The 14,145-nt window shown below is 44.2% G+C and overlaps 1 protein-coding gene across 1 annotated transcript in view; it reads left to right on the top strand.

Annotated features, from left to right (window-relative positions):
- The window catches only part of UBAC2 (UBA domain containing 2), a 99,088-nt gene that overhangs the window by 72,115 nt on the left and 12,828 nt on the right, over positions 1-14,145 (top strand). Inside the window, exon 7 of the mRNA XM_077343826.1 lies at positions 7,685-7,930. Within this exon, the coding sequence (XP_077199941.1) occupies positions 7,685-7,930 (246 nt within the window). The remainder of the gene's footprint in view (positions 1-7,684; positions 7,931-14,145) is intronic.

Genomic DNA, 14,145 nt, shown 5'->3' with positions numbered 1-14,145 from the left:
TCTTTTGCCCTCATTCGCTCCCAGCATTAGGCTTTTCTCCAGGGAGTCCTTTCTTCTCATGATGTGGTCAAAGTATTTGATTTTCATCTTCAGAATCTGGCCTTCTAAGGAGCAGTCAGGGCTGATCTCCACTAGGACTGACCAGTTTGTTCGCCTTGCAGTCCAAGGGACTCACAAGAGTCTTCTCCAGCACCAGAGTTCAAAACCCTCAGTTCTTTGACGCTCGGTCTTCCTTATGGTCCAACTTTCACAGCCATACATTGCAACTGAGAAGACCCTAGCCTTGACTAAACGCACTTTTGTTGGCAGGGTGATGTCTCTGCTTTTTAGGATGCTGTCTAGATTTGCCATAGCTTTCCTCCCCAGGAGGAAGCGTCTTGTAATTTCTTTGCTGCAGTCCCCATCTGCAGTGATCTTGGAGCCCAGGAAAATAAAATCTGTCACTACCTCCATTTCTTCCCCATCTATTTGCCAGGAATTGAGAGGGCCGGATGCCATGATCTTTGTTTTCTTGATGTTGAGTTTCAAGCCAACTTTTGCACTCTCCTCTTTCATCCGCATCAAGAGCTATTGAATTAAGTGCATGTTGTTAGCCACATAGTTTAAATCCAGCAGCTAAATCTGACAAATATCTCCTGAGGTCAGTATTTTTCAGGGTTTTTTCTGATAAGGGATACATTATCACAGTAATGGGCACCAAATCAAATCAGTTCATGACCATGGGGGTAGTCCTGCGTTTTGATTAATGATGGAAGCTAGTAGCAGAAGGTAGTTAACTTTGTTGGGATTTTGCCAATGTAATGAGCTCTTCTTATTTAGCAAAAACACTGTCATACAGGAGTAACTTGAAAACAGTTTACTGGGGGGGGGGAATGAAGTGAATTACCCTTGAATTAAACACATAAGTGATTATTTATCTGGCCAGACTGCAAAGTTCACTTATACAGCATTCTTGATTGGAGTTTCTTCCATTGCTATCTTACCATGTAAATTCTAGTTCTGCAGCAATAATTCCACTTCAGAACTATCCTGCATTAGCTGATCCAGTATTATAGTGGCATGGCTTGGATCCAAAACCCCCACATGCAGCCAGCTGGGTGGCCTCGGGTTTGCCACAGGGCTCTCTCAGCCTCACCCACCCCACAGGGCGTCTGTTGTGGGGAGAGAAAGTGAAGGCGACTGTAAGACGCTTTGAGACTCTTTCTGGTAGAGGAAAGCAGCAGATAAGAACAAACTCTTCTTCTTCTTCTACATACTCTTTAGCCCCCCTTTTTTCCAGTCAGGTATTTTCCTCAGTTATTTGTTGTCAGGGTCATTTGTTTCATAGCAAGTTTGCTTCAAAGTCTCTAGGCAGGCCTCAGGCTAACCACTAAATAAGAAATAACAGGAATTAGAGTATGGTTTCTTTGTTTGTGGTCCAATCATTAGTATTTGTGGTTTTTGCAGTTAGTATTTGTGGTAGAATCACACAAAACGCTGAAAAACAAAGTTCCAAAACGGTGTGTGTGGCTCATCGTTTCAAAGAATTGACAGAATTTTGGCACATTTGGTTAGTACTTGAAATCAATATTACTCTTTTCTTACACCATGAAGAATAAAAGATAATGTATAATCATTAAGAGACTAGGATCTGAAGAACTCAAGTTCAAATTCCTCATTCTATCATGGATGCTTTCAGGTGACCTTGGGCCAAGTCGCCCACTCAGCCTAACTTCCCTCACAGGGTTGATGCAAGAATAAAGTTGAGGAAGGGCGGTATATAAATCTAAAATAATTAAATTAAATAGAATAATTGTAGTAAGCAAGTAAATAGCACTTCACACTTCTTGTCCTAGCTGTTTCTTTAATTCTAAGCAAATTTGTGCTGATTGCAGCATTGTGAAACTGTTTTGTAAAACTGTTATTCTCAACTCATATTCCACCATGTCCTATTGGCTCAGGATTTCTGATAAGTTGGGGGTAAGATGTGGTGATTTGATAGCTTTGTAGAGTTAGGGAGGTAAATCAAAGATCATCCATGGATAACTGAGCCTTCAGGGATGGCGGTATATAAATATAATAAATAAATAAATAAACTGTTAAAATATTTGGACAGACTGATAGACCAGTGGTCCTCAACCTGCGGGCCGCGGCCCGGTGCCAGGCTGCGAAGGCCTTGGCGCTGGGCCACGGCTCCTTCTTCCCTCCCCCCCGAAGCGAGAAGCTCGCCAGGCCGCGGCGGCCGATTAGCTCACGGCCCGGCAAGCTTCTCGCTTCGGGAGGGGAGGGAAGAGAAGCTTGCTTTAGCGGCCGATTTGCTCGTGGCCCGGAGGGGCCGGGAGGGGGAGCTGCGGCCGCCGGCATGGCAGCGCAAACGCGCTTGTGTGGACTGCCGTGCGCAAACGTGCCTGCTCGGCAGTCCGTGCATGCGCGTTTGCGCTGGAGCTGCCGTGCGTGCGCGGGCCCCCGGGCCGCCCTCTCCCACACTACGCCGCAGCGGTCCGCAGCGAGCGTAAGCTTGTGGACCGCTGTGATAGACTATCTCGTCTACCTTTTGGGGCACTGAGCAACTGCTGCAAAGTAAACCACCAAGGCTGTTTATCATTTTAAAACAATACAATATAAACTTCTGAAGCTTGGGATCTTATTCAGCAGCCTCTTCTTATTTTTGTTAGAAAGCTGATGGCTTCACAACAAAAGCAATTTCTGTGTTCTTTCAAGTTTTTTGTTTTTAATGAACCTTTATTTGGCCTGGACTGGAAGAACCTGAATTTGAAGTCTGGCTATACTTCCTTTTAGTGTTTGTTTCCAATTCTAAAAATACATTTAGGTATATATAGAAGACACTTTCAGGTATAGGCCATGCTAACATTGCTAGACAGGCAGCATGTTCATAAAATCATGTTTCTCCTCTGTCTTGAACATCTTTATCTAACTCTCCTGAGCAATTATGAGCAGAGTAACGAATATTTCACTGCAAAAAAACCTTTTGCATGAAGGAGAAGAATCTGCATTGGGTTGGTTCTCCCTCTCTCTCAGAGCGGGTGACATGCAGATTTCCACTTGAGTTGCAGAACCTCAGGTAGCATTCCACTCTGTTTTTGAACGTTCTCCAGCCCTCAGGAGCAGTTTGGTTTGGGGACACAGAAGGAAATGAGAAGAGAGATGTTGAATCTGCATTGCTTCAAAAATAATTGGGGGGCTGTGATGATTCAGTGAAGTTTGTATTACATGCTACGTCTAACACACATGCAACCCCAACCATACGTGTTGTGTCATGTGGCAGGCCTTGACTTAACTCTGAAATCACTGTTTTAAACTGGCCCCTCTTCCTACAGATTAACCCAAGCAGAGTTACCCCATTTAAGACGATTGAAGTCATCGGGCTTAGAAGGGTTAACTCTACTTTGGATTGCAGTAAACATTTCTGTAGAACTGGTGTCGAGGTAAATGTGGTATTGCCTAAGTATGTTCCTAAGTGGTAAACTGTTTGTGAGTCATGATGCTGACAAAGCAAAAAAAAGTTTTTGTTTTTTTTGACAACAAGTTACAGTTGATTTATGACAACCCTGTAGGGATTTCAAGGCAAGAGATGTTCAGAGGTGCTTTGCCATTGCCTGCCTCTGTGTAGCAAATCTGGACTGCCATTGTCTGGTGTAAAAGTGCTAACACAGATCTCGCATAAATTGTACGGTTGGGCAGATACAGGTGCAGATAGGCTGGATCTTCAGGACTCTTGTCCCAAGCCAAGACCTTCATCTCAGGCCAGAAATTCCACCCCCATAGCAAGATATTTACTCCCGAGGACCCCATGACCTTGCATCTCATTATGTACACTGATCAGATGGGGTGAAATGTCAACTCATATGGGCATGCACGGTTACGTCTTCTTTCTCTGCTTATGTGTATCTTAAGGATAAGATAATAAAAGGAAGTGCTTGAAAGGCACTTGAGCTCTGTTCACTGACAACAACCACGTGTGTGTGTCATTACTTCAGTCTGCATAGCAGTAATGTGTCATTACTTCGGTCTGCATAGCAACCCTGGTCTTCCTTGGTGGCCTCGCATTCAAAGAATAACCAGAGTTGACCCTGCTTAGGTTCTGGATCTGATGAGATTGGGATAATCAGGTCCAAGATGTCATCTGATAAAATAATAATAGCCTACATGCTTGGAACTTAGCCCTACTGTATAAAATGGAGTACTTCTGAGTAGATCTGATGTTTGCTCTGTAGGAATCTTAATGCTCTGTAAATTAAAAAAAAAAAAGTCTTAAAGGGGTGATAATATTTTCTTAATTTGTAATAAACCCTGGATATTTAGGAGATCCAACATATGAATAAACCTTAATAGTCTTGGGAGCTAGTTGCTAACTGCCTGAATTAAAAAAATGCTCTGTCCCTTTAATGGAGGCATGATGGGTGTTATGTATCAGATGATGATGGTCTTTGCCTCCATGCGTGAAAAGCTTCAGCTGTCTATTTTCACATGTAAGAGGCACAGGATGTTTTCCCCCCTAAGATTGATGGCAACCTTGTTAGGGACCCAACATCAAAAAAGCTTAGCTTTCATTTCAGTACAAGTATATTGCTAAATTGGAATGTAAGGGAGGGGGATGTTAGTTAAATGTGAAGGGGCTGTGGCTCAGTGGGTGGAGGAGGCCTTCTCAACCAGGGTTTTGTGAAACCCTGGGGTTTCTTAATGGCCCTGGAAGGGCTTCCCAAATGGGCGGGAGTTAATTTTGTATCTACATTTTAAATTTGTTAAACATATATTGCGTGATATGACCATACATCGTCATGTCGACCCCCCCCCCCATGGCCAATGATGGGCCTAGAGAGGGTGGAAAGGGGAGGGGTCCCAGGTGGGTATATACATAGCTGTGCTTTCCAACCATATTCTATGCGATTGCTCTACTTCTGGGGTTTCTCAAAGTCTGAAGAAGATTTCAGGGGTTTCTCAACAGTAGAAAAGTTGAGAAAGGCTGGGGTAGAGCCTCTGCTTGACATGCAAAAGGTCTCAGGTTCAATTCCTGGTATCTCCAATTTAAAGAAGAGACTTCAGAGAGCCATTGAACGGACTTCAATGAACCAATGGTCTGATTCAGTGTAATGCAGCTTCATGTATCCATGCATCCCTGTATCCATATGTCCTTTGCACTCTTATTTCTATTAATGATTTCTATTAATGTTTTTTATAATGTTCGATTTGTGTTTTTAACAATGAACCGAGCTTATTTCTGTTTAAGACTACAACTGCCCTTAAAGAAAGGAAAACAACTTTAAGTGATTCATAAGAACTAGCAGAAGAGGAAGTTCTTAATGTCAAAGAAGGTACAACATGTCCCCATGCTTGCATTGCTTAATGGAAATATCTAGGCACCATCTTGGGCTCTGAAGCATTAAACATTTGCTGTTGTATAAATACAACTGGGCTGATGTTAGTGTGTGTGGCTGCCCAGCTTTTCCATTAGGCTTCTTCAGGCAAAGGGCAGCTTTTTACCATCAAGCCGCACGGGCTCCATGAAATGATTTTGTCTTATTGAGGGAATCAGTGGGCAATGTAAGCAAGCTGCAATTTAGCAGCATGCTGTACTTAGCTGTACTTCTCTCCTCGTGAACAGAGAAGAATTTCACTCCAGTTAATACTGAGCAAGTTCGTGTTTTATAGTTCAGTGTCTAACAATAGTGAAAAGAACAAAATCGCATTAGAAATTTTCTCTGACAGATGATCCCGTGATGCCATGTTTTTATGTGGCAGAAATGACAACCAGCAACTAATAACGGTCACCTTCATTTCCCCCCACATTTTGTTGGAACAGGAAAGCATTTGAACAAAATACATTCATCTTTGCAGTCTGGTATCTCAGTGGAAAATATCTGTTCCTTTCCCTGCAGGTCACAGTAACCACATAACTATAATTTCAAAGGGTAGCCAATTTGGCCCACAGTAGAACAGCTAGCGTGGGGTAGTGGTTAAAAGCATCTGATCTGGTTTGATTCCCTGCTCCTCCACATGCAGCCAGCTGGGTGACCTTGGGCTCATCACAGCCCTGATAGAGCCCAACAGGATTTTTTGGGTATAAGCTTTCAAGAGTCATATCTGACAAAAGAATTGGAATGGGTGTTGCAAAGACGGAACTCAGGATGCATTGTAATCTGCTTGATTAGAGCAGAGGCGAAAAGCTTGTAGGCGGACAATGACCATCTCTAATGGCATTTGTGATGTTGGAAGAAGAACAAATGAATGAACCTGAGATGCTGTAGTTCGTGTTGTCAGGTCAGGTTATCGTGTTGTCAGAGTGGATATTGGGACAGAGTTGGTGTCTGTGTTTGTTGCAGGCCATGGTCCCGGAGTCCAAATCCTTTTTTGAAGGGTAGGGGAGAAGTTGCTTAAGATGAGGAGGCTTTCTTCTCATCTCCTTGGTATCTTTCTGGATGTGTTAGTTTGTTTTCTTACTACATCGGGTGTGAACTGCAATTCTAAGGTGCTAAAGGTAAAGATAAAGGTATCCCCTGTGCAAGCACCAAGTCATGTCTGACCCTTGGGGTGACGCCCTCTAGCGTTTTCATGGCAGACTCAATACGGGGTGGTTTGCCAGTGCCTTCCCCAGTCATTACCGTTTACCCCCCAGCAAGCTGGGTACTCATTTTACCAACCTCGGAAGGATGGAAGGCTGAGTCAACCTTGAGCCGGCTGCTGGGATTGAACTCCCAACCTCATGAGCAAAGTTTTCAGGCGGCTGCCTTACCACTCTGCGCCACAAGAGGCTCCTTCTAAGGTGCTACTGGACTCAAATTTAGTTGTTTCACATAATATAGTAATCCTTTCAAAAATCCAAAGCAGGAGTAGGAAACCCTTGGCATACCTGCCAAGAGTGGCTCAGTAGACGATTTGGATTGGCACTCAGGGCCAGATCTCAGCCCAGCTTTTGTTGAAGAGAGCCAGTTTGGTGTAGTGGTTAGGAGTGCGGACTTCTAATCTGGCATGCCAGGTTCGATTCTGCGCTCCCCCACATGCAACCAGCTGGGTGACCTTGGGCTTGCCACGGCACTGATAAAGCTGTTCTGACCGAGCAGTGATATCAGGGCTCTCTCAGCCTCACCTTCCTCACAGGGTGTCTGTTGTGGGGAGAGGAATGGAAAGGCGACTGTAAGCCGCTTTGAGCCTCCTCTGGGTAGGGAAAAGCAGCATATAAGAACCTCCTCCTCCTCTTTCTTCTTCTTCAAAGTTGGCTGTGCAAGAGAAGACAGCATGTCTGGCTTATGCCCATCATCTTCATTCAGACCTCACAGGCACTGGATGAATCCAGGACAAATCCCTGAGATTCCTGCAATGCCACTGGGGCTCAGCTTGCTCCAAGTGTGTCTAGCCAGGTGCAATCCTTTGAACACCACACACCTATTTTTTAAGCAGGCAAAGCAACTTCTTCACTTGTCGATGATGCTTTTTTGGCACTTGAATTCAAAAGGAGTGCCTACCCCTTTTCTAAATGAATGTGTGAAATTCCCCCCCAAAAAGGACAAAAACAAACCCGGTTACCTTGGGGGTTTTGCGTTGGCTTTAAAAATAACCCTCTTTGAAAATCCCCATCACGGTAAGAAGTGATTATGCTTAGAGAGACCAAAATGTCTCCCAGGTTCTATCTGAAAACTTACTCCACCCGCTTTATATTGATTATACTGTCAATTATTTCGGCTTTCAGATTTCTGGAATGTGCTACAGCAGTCGTGTGTTAAAAGTGTACCGTGTCCTTTGCGTGCCCAGTGGAATGGCAAGAATATTTGCTTGGACTCTTGAGCCAATTTTCTCATCTACGGAGCCCTCCAGTGAAATCAGAGTCGGAATGGGAGCAACTGTGGACATCCAGAGGCAACAGAGAATGGAGCTTCTGGATCGGCAGATCTTGATGTCTCAGTTTGCACAGATAAGGAGACAAAGACAGCAGCAGGTAAAACCAAAGCTTTTTCAGTTTTTATTCACTATTCAGGTTTGAACCCTTATAAAAATATAATTTTGTCTTCGGCTGCGCATGGATGTTGCTGTCATACTCCCTGCAGACATTAGCAGAAGGAACGCCATGCGGGCCTAAGAACCCACCCACTGATAGTTCAGGTGAAGCTGCTTGCTTTCCTTTATTTCTGGATCCAAATTGGGAAAGAGAATCAGGCTCATAGAATGCATGTTTCATTGAACCCTCACTCAATTCCCAAGATCTTAAAACTGAAAGAAAAGTTGTCCTTTTTACAGGTTAACGCAGGAGTCATTGACCATTTCTTTAAAGAGCTACATCTGATTAATGTGTGTGTGTGTGTGTGTGTGACACATTGCTACTGTTCAATGGCAGTCACAAAACAAAAGCTACGTGGTGTAATAGTTAGGGTTGCAGACTAAGATCTGGGAGGTCTGAGTTTGAATCCCCACTCTGCTGTGGAAGCCAGCTGGCTGCCTTTTGGCCAGTCACACACTCTCAGCATAACATATCTCACAAGGTTGTTCTGAGGAGAAAATGGAAAAGAGGAGAATATTGTAAGCTGCTTTGGGTCCCCATTGGGGAGAAGGGTAAAGAATAAATGAAGTAAAATAATAACTGTAGCAGAAGATATAAAGGGCAGATAATAGGTATGTTGCTGGGTAGAAAGAAGAGAAGGGAACTGGGAAAGCCAGGAGGAGAGAAATGGTGTGGACAGGGACAGACGTGCAATACTGGGGAATGCATAGGTGTGCAAAAGCGGAAACGGCTGGAGAGCAGTCACCAGCTGTGTTAGAGCAGCGGTGTCTGGCATCCCATGGGAGCATCCTGGCCGCGCCTTGCTCTCCGTCTGCCTCTTGCTTTCGGTGCAAAGGTGTAACACAGCCCGCAACTACTCTCCGTCCCACTCCAGTGGCCTCTCCCGAGCCACATTGCATGGAGTGGGGGGGGCTCGCTCTGGGGAGACAATGCAGGGTGGCTCTGAGAGCGTCGGCCACCTGCTTTGATCCCCTGAGGTTTTCTTCTCTGGCCCAACCACATGTCCTGTGCCTGCGACGCGGCCTGCTCTTTCACTGCGCCACGTCTCCTCCAGCCCTTGAGAAGACACTATGCCACCACCTCATCCCACATCCCCAAACTCCACTGCCACCCTACGGACTCTGCCAGCCCTGCACCTGCCGAGCCAGGGGGGCGGGGGAACCAACCACACTGTCTCCCCTCGTGGCTCCAAGATCCTCCTGATTGCTACCTGCCCAAACAGCGAGCCACACTAGAGCTGTTTATAGGATAAAACAGGCTTCCCTTTACTAGTATATATATAAAAATACTCCCACCCATTTGGGAGACCATCCCAGGGCTGTTAAGAAACCCTAAAGTTTCACAAAACCCTGGTTTAGAAAGCCTGCTCTAATGTTTTCCTTTAGAAACTGAGTACTTTTTAGCCATTGATCAAGATCTGTTGATAAGAGGAGCTCTGAAAGGGAAGTATTCATGTTGTAGAGTTTTTATTCTGAAGTGCTTCTCCTGTAGCAGTCTGCTTGGCAGTCATACTAGATTAATTTGTCATCTCTTGGTATCACTTAAACACACGTAGGTTAGGAAAAACCAAATTGGTAGTATCTGTGGCCAGAACCCACATCTTCTTGAATTGACCAGACAAGGAAGTGTATGTGCTGAACAAGGCCAGTCTTACATTTGCCTCAACAATGCTTCTGGGAGAGGCAGGTCTGTGTGAAATATGAGAGCAGTAGTCTTTGCAGTGCTGGTTTCAGGATGGTGAAATGAAATTTCCCATTTCTAGTTCTTCTCTTTGTTTCCCACTCACCCACCCCCTTTAAACCATGGTTTTTAACAGTGTTTTTTCTGCTGGGAATCAAAGAGCACATTCAAGAAAAAAGTGAGACAACCACAATAACTGCAGATGAGACTGAGTTATTTATTTATTTACTTACTTACTTACCACCCTCCTTTGCAGCAGTTTACATAGAACATGGGGGAACATAGGTTTACACAGAACACGTGAGTAAATACAATACAATCCAGCAACAGCGTTGAATAAAACCACAGTAACAGTAGTAGTTCCAACAATATTCCAGTAACTGGATGTGGGATCTCCATGATATATTGGTGAGAATCCTGGCTGCGGCGTTCTGAACCAATAGCAATTTCCTGATCAAGGATAAAGGTAGCCCTGAGTGAACTGCAGAAGTCTAGTCTAGAGGTGAGGATGCTGGCCACTGCATTCTGGATTCCTTGTAGTTTCTGGATCATGGTTAGGGGTAGGCCTGCATAGAGTGAATTGCAGAAATCCACTCTAGATCTGGCGTTCTCAGCCAGGGTTTGATGAAACCCTGGGGATTCTTGATGACTCTGGAAGGGTTTCCTGACTGGATGGGAGTTAATTATTTTTATATATATTTTAAAAACGTCTTAAACATTTATCAGTTGAAATGGCCATATATGGTCATGCCAATCCTTTCACCCCCAAATGGCCAATTTTGGACCTGGAGAGGATGGGAAGGGGAAGGGCCTCAGGTGACATGTATGTAGCAATGCTTCCCAACCACACAATCATCACTTCTGGGGTTTCTCAAAACCAGTGGGTTCTCAACTGTAAAAAAACATTGAGAAAGGCTGCTCTAGATAGATTCAAGTTGGTAGCCTTGTTGGTCTGAAGCAGCAGAACAAATTTTGTCAGCATTGTGGATATTGCATCTCATGAAGTGTACGTGCACACAAAAGCTCATACCTCGAATAAAATTTTGCTGGTCTTAAAGATGCCACTGGACTCAAAATTTGTTCTTTGTAACCCCCTAATTTGCTTGCTTTGTATCTTCCATCTTACAGCTAGATACTTTTTAAAAAGAAAAAAAACAGTTGGCAATGCTTTTGTATTTCCATTTTGGGATACAGGATTTAAATAATCACAAGCTGTTGGCCCACTGTCTCGCAATGACTGGGATAAGGGGGACTGCGCTGAAATGCCTGGTCTCCTTTCTTTGGAAACACACTCAGAGGGTCACAGTTGGGGAGGAGTTGTCTAACTGTTTTGTCTCCAAAGTGGAATACCACAGGGGGGCTGTACTCTCCCCCACTTTTTAACATCTATATGCACCCTCTAGCCCAGCTGATCTGGGGCTTTGTGCTAGGGTGTCACCAGTATGTGGATGACACCCAGCTCTGCCTCCTGATGGATGGCCAGCCGGGCTTCCCCCCAGATATATATGCCAGCTTTTTGGAAGCAGTGGCTGGATGGCTCAGACAGAATAGTCTGAAACTCAACCCCTCCTTGACAGAGGTTCTGTGGCTGGGTAGAAGGGGTCAGGACCAGGAAGTGCGCCTCCCCTGCCTGGATGGGGTACAGTTAACACTGGCACTGGTTGCCAAGAATTTGGGGGTGATCTTTGATGCTTCCTTTTTAACAGAGGCTATACGCGGCCTGGGTCCTACCTATCTGAGGGACCACTTATCCCCCCCCCCCCCCGCAGGGCTCTTTGGTCAAAGGACATGAATTTTCTGGGCCCCCAGGACATTCACCAGGCCTCAACCCTAACCTGGTGGAATGAGCTCCCGGAAGAGCTGAGGGCCCTGATGGAGCTATCTAGGTTCCACAGGGACTGCAAGACAGAACTCTTCTGCTAGAGGTTTGGTTGAGGCAGGAGTGGTGGTGACCAGAATTACTAATTGTAGGTCCTGCTCTATTAAATGATTTACTATCAGAACCCCTGGGTTTACATCATCTAGGACCACCTGCATAGGTCCTAAGGCTGGAACAGCAGAGCTGGGATTGGGTGAATCAGAGAAGATTATGCCGCCATCTTATTGTAATTTCTTGTTATGGGGTTTTATGGGTTTATATTGTGATTTTATTGGTTTTAAATCTTGTAAACCACCGTGAGAGGGCTATTGTTTAGAGTGGTGATATAGAAACTGAAACATAAAATAAATAATTATAATAATAAATTTGTATTTGTAGCTTGTCCTTCCAAATACTCAGGGTGGGTAACATCAATAAAATCAGCATATGGTTTAAAACTTTAAAACAATCAAACATACACAGTCCACCCCTCTAAAATATCTAAAAAGGGGAGTGCTCTAGAAGGGAGCTGGAAAAATGCATTTGGTGTGACTTTGCTTGTTACAGAAGGAGTGATATAAAGAGTCATCAAAGCAATCTATGGAAATGATTCTCCTCATGTCTGCGGCTTGTTCCAAATATGAATAATGTTCACTTTTTCCCCTCAAGTAACCTTTTCTAGGATGCTTTGTGAATATAGCAATCCTTGGTGCAGTTCAACATTGTTGGGGTGGGGTTGTGTGTGCAGGTGGCAGCCTCAAGGTCTAAGCCAGTCTCTCAACTGTTTTAAGAAACCCCTAAAATATTCTTCACACTTCAAGAAATCGCAGGAGTTGTGTGATTGTTCAAAATATGGTTGGGAAGCATAGCTGTATACACAACCACTAGTTTCCCCCCTTCCAGGTGTTTCATTGGCCATTTTGGGAGGGGTGGGTGGGTCAACTTGACCATATATGGTTATAGCATCTGATAAATGTTTAACTAATTTTAAAAATATATTAAAATTTAATTAACTCCCACTCTTCCAGGGCTGTCAAGAAACTCCAAGGTTTCATGAAACCCTCATTGAAAAAGCCTGTTCCAACCACTCAGGTCAGAAGTAAACATTGGTAGAGCAGACGTGATGCAGTACAGTGGATAAGGGAGTGGCCCGTTATAATCCTGGAGTATATAAGAGGGAGCCCCTGGGGTAGCAGAGACAGGAACAGGAGAACCAAACCTAATACCTCACATAAGAAAAGCAACCCAAGCAAGGTTGCCTCTTGAAGTGATAGCATCAGTGCAGATCAAAGAAAGTGGACAAGACTCATGCTCCGTCATTAAATGGCAGGACTTGGCCTTCCTGCCTGAAGGCTGCTCTATCTGTTTAGATAGATTTATGGTGGGTACATTTATCAATGGCAGTATTAGCCTGGATATTTATTCTGCTTAAAATATTGACATGCCCACTTTTCTCTTGAACATGTCAGAACCAGTAATAAAAAAATCAAATCCTATAAAATCCCATTGATTGATTGATTGATTGATTGATTGATCGATTGATCGATTGATCGATTGATTGTATGGCATGTGTGTAGTGGTTGTCTGGCGGCCAGGCAAGATGTATTTGGAGGTGGTTTGCCACTGGCAAGATAGATCTACGCCCCCCCGCCAGGATCTGAAGTGAACATCATCGGGACCTCCTTCTCTACCCCGCTAGTAGTGGGGGGTGGGAGTCCCGTTTTTATTGATCTTTCTGCCATGTTGGGAATGTTTTATGTCTTTTAATGGGGTTTTAATTGGGTTTAAGAATTTGTGAAATTGTGAAATTGAATAATAATAATAATAATAATAATAATAATAATAATAATAATAATAATAATAATAGTGCACCTCCACATTATGACCCCAGATTTCCTTGGAGGTCTGCCATCCAAATACTAGCCAGGGTTGGTCCTACTTGGTTTATGAGATCTAGCAAGATTGGGCGTGCCTGGCCTATCCAGGTCAAGGTTCTAATAAAATGGTAGTGAAATGAAAACTTTGGTGATTGCACATCTGTCAGATAAGGACCACTTGAGGGATGGTTCATTTCCTCAACTTCTCTATCTATAGCTACTGCAAGTAACCTGTTTGACCTGGGTTTGTGAATATCATAGGCCAACTGTTGTATAGAGACATCTCTCATGCTGAAATACAGTTACTTCCTCCCATACTTCTCATATTCTGCAGCTGTTTTTTGTTTTTGGCATTACTACAATCATTTATATCTTTGATCTAAATATTCTGGGTGGGGAATAACCATATTTGTATCTCTGTACTCAACAACAGCTCTGCTCTTAGTTATTTTATTTCATAGCCTTTTTTTGTAGATATAGGAGGCCAAGAACACAGCATCAAGTGATATCTATCTATTTATTTACTTACTAGCAACGAAACATGGTGTATCTAACAATACAATGGGCACTATCCGTCCTGGGTAGGCCAGCCAAGACCTCCCCCTGTGTGGGCCCAAAAGGCTCGCTGAAGCCTCCACAGGCTGCAGTAGGCCTTCTTGGGGTGGGATGAATGCTGGCTGGGACTCTGCCCCCCTGCCCCCAAAAGTCTTGCTGAGGCCTCTCCAGGCCTTGGTGGGCCT

Source organism: Paroedura picta, chromosome 6 (assembly GCF_049243985.1).
Source record: "Paroedura picta isolate Pp20150507F chromosome 6, Ppicta_v3.0, whole genome shotgun sequence".
NCBI classification, from domain to species: Eukaryota; Metazoa; Chordata; class Lepidosauria; order Squamata; family Gekkonidae; genus Paroedura; species Paroedura picta.
This window is presented reverse-complemented; position numbering and strand designations above follow the sequence as displayed.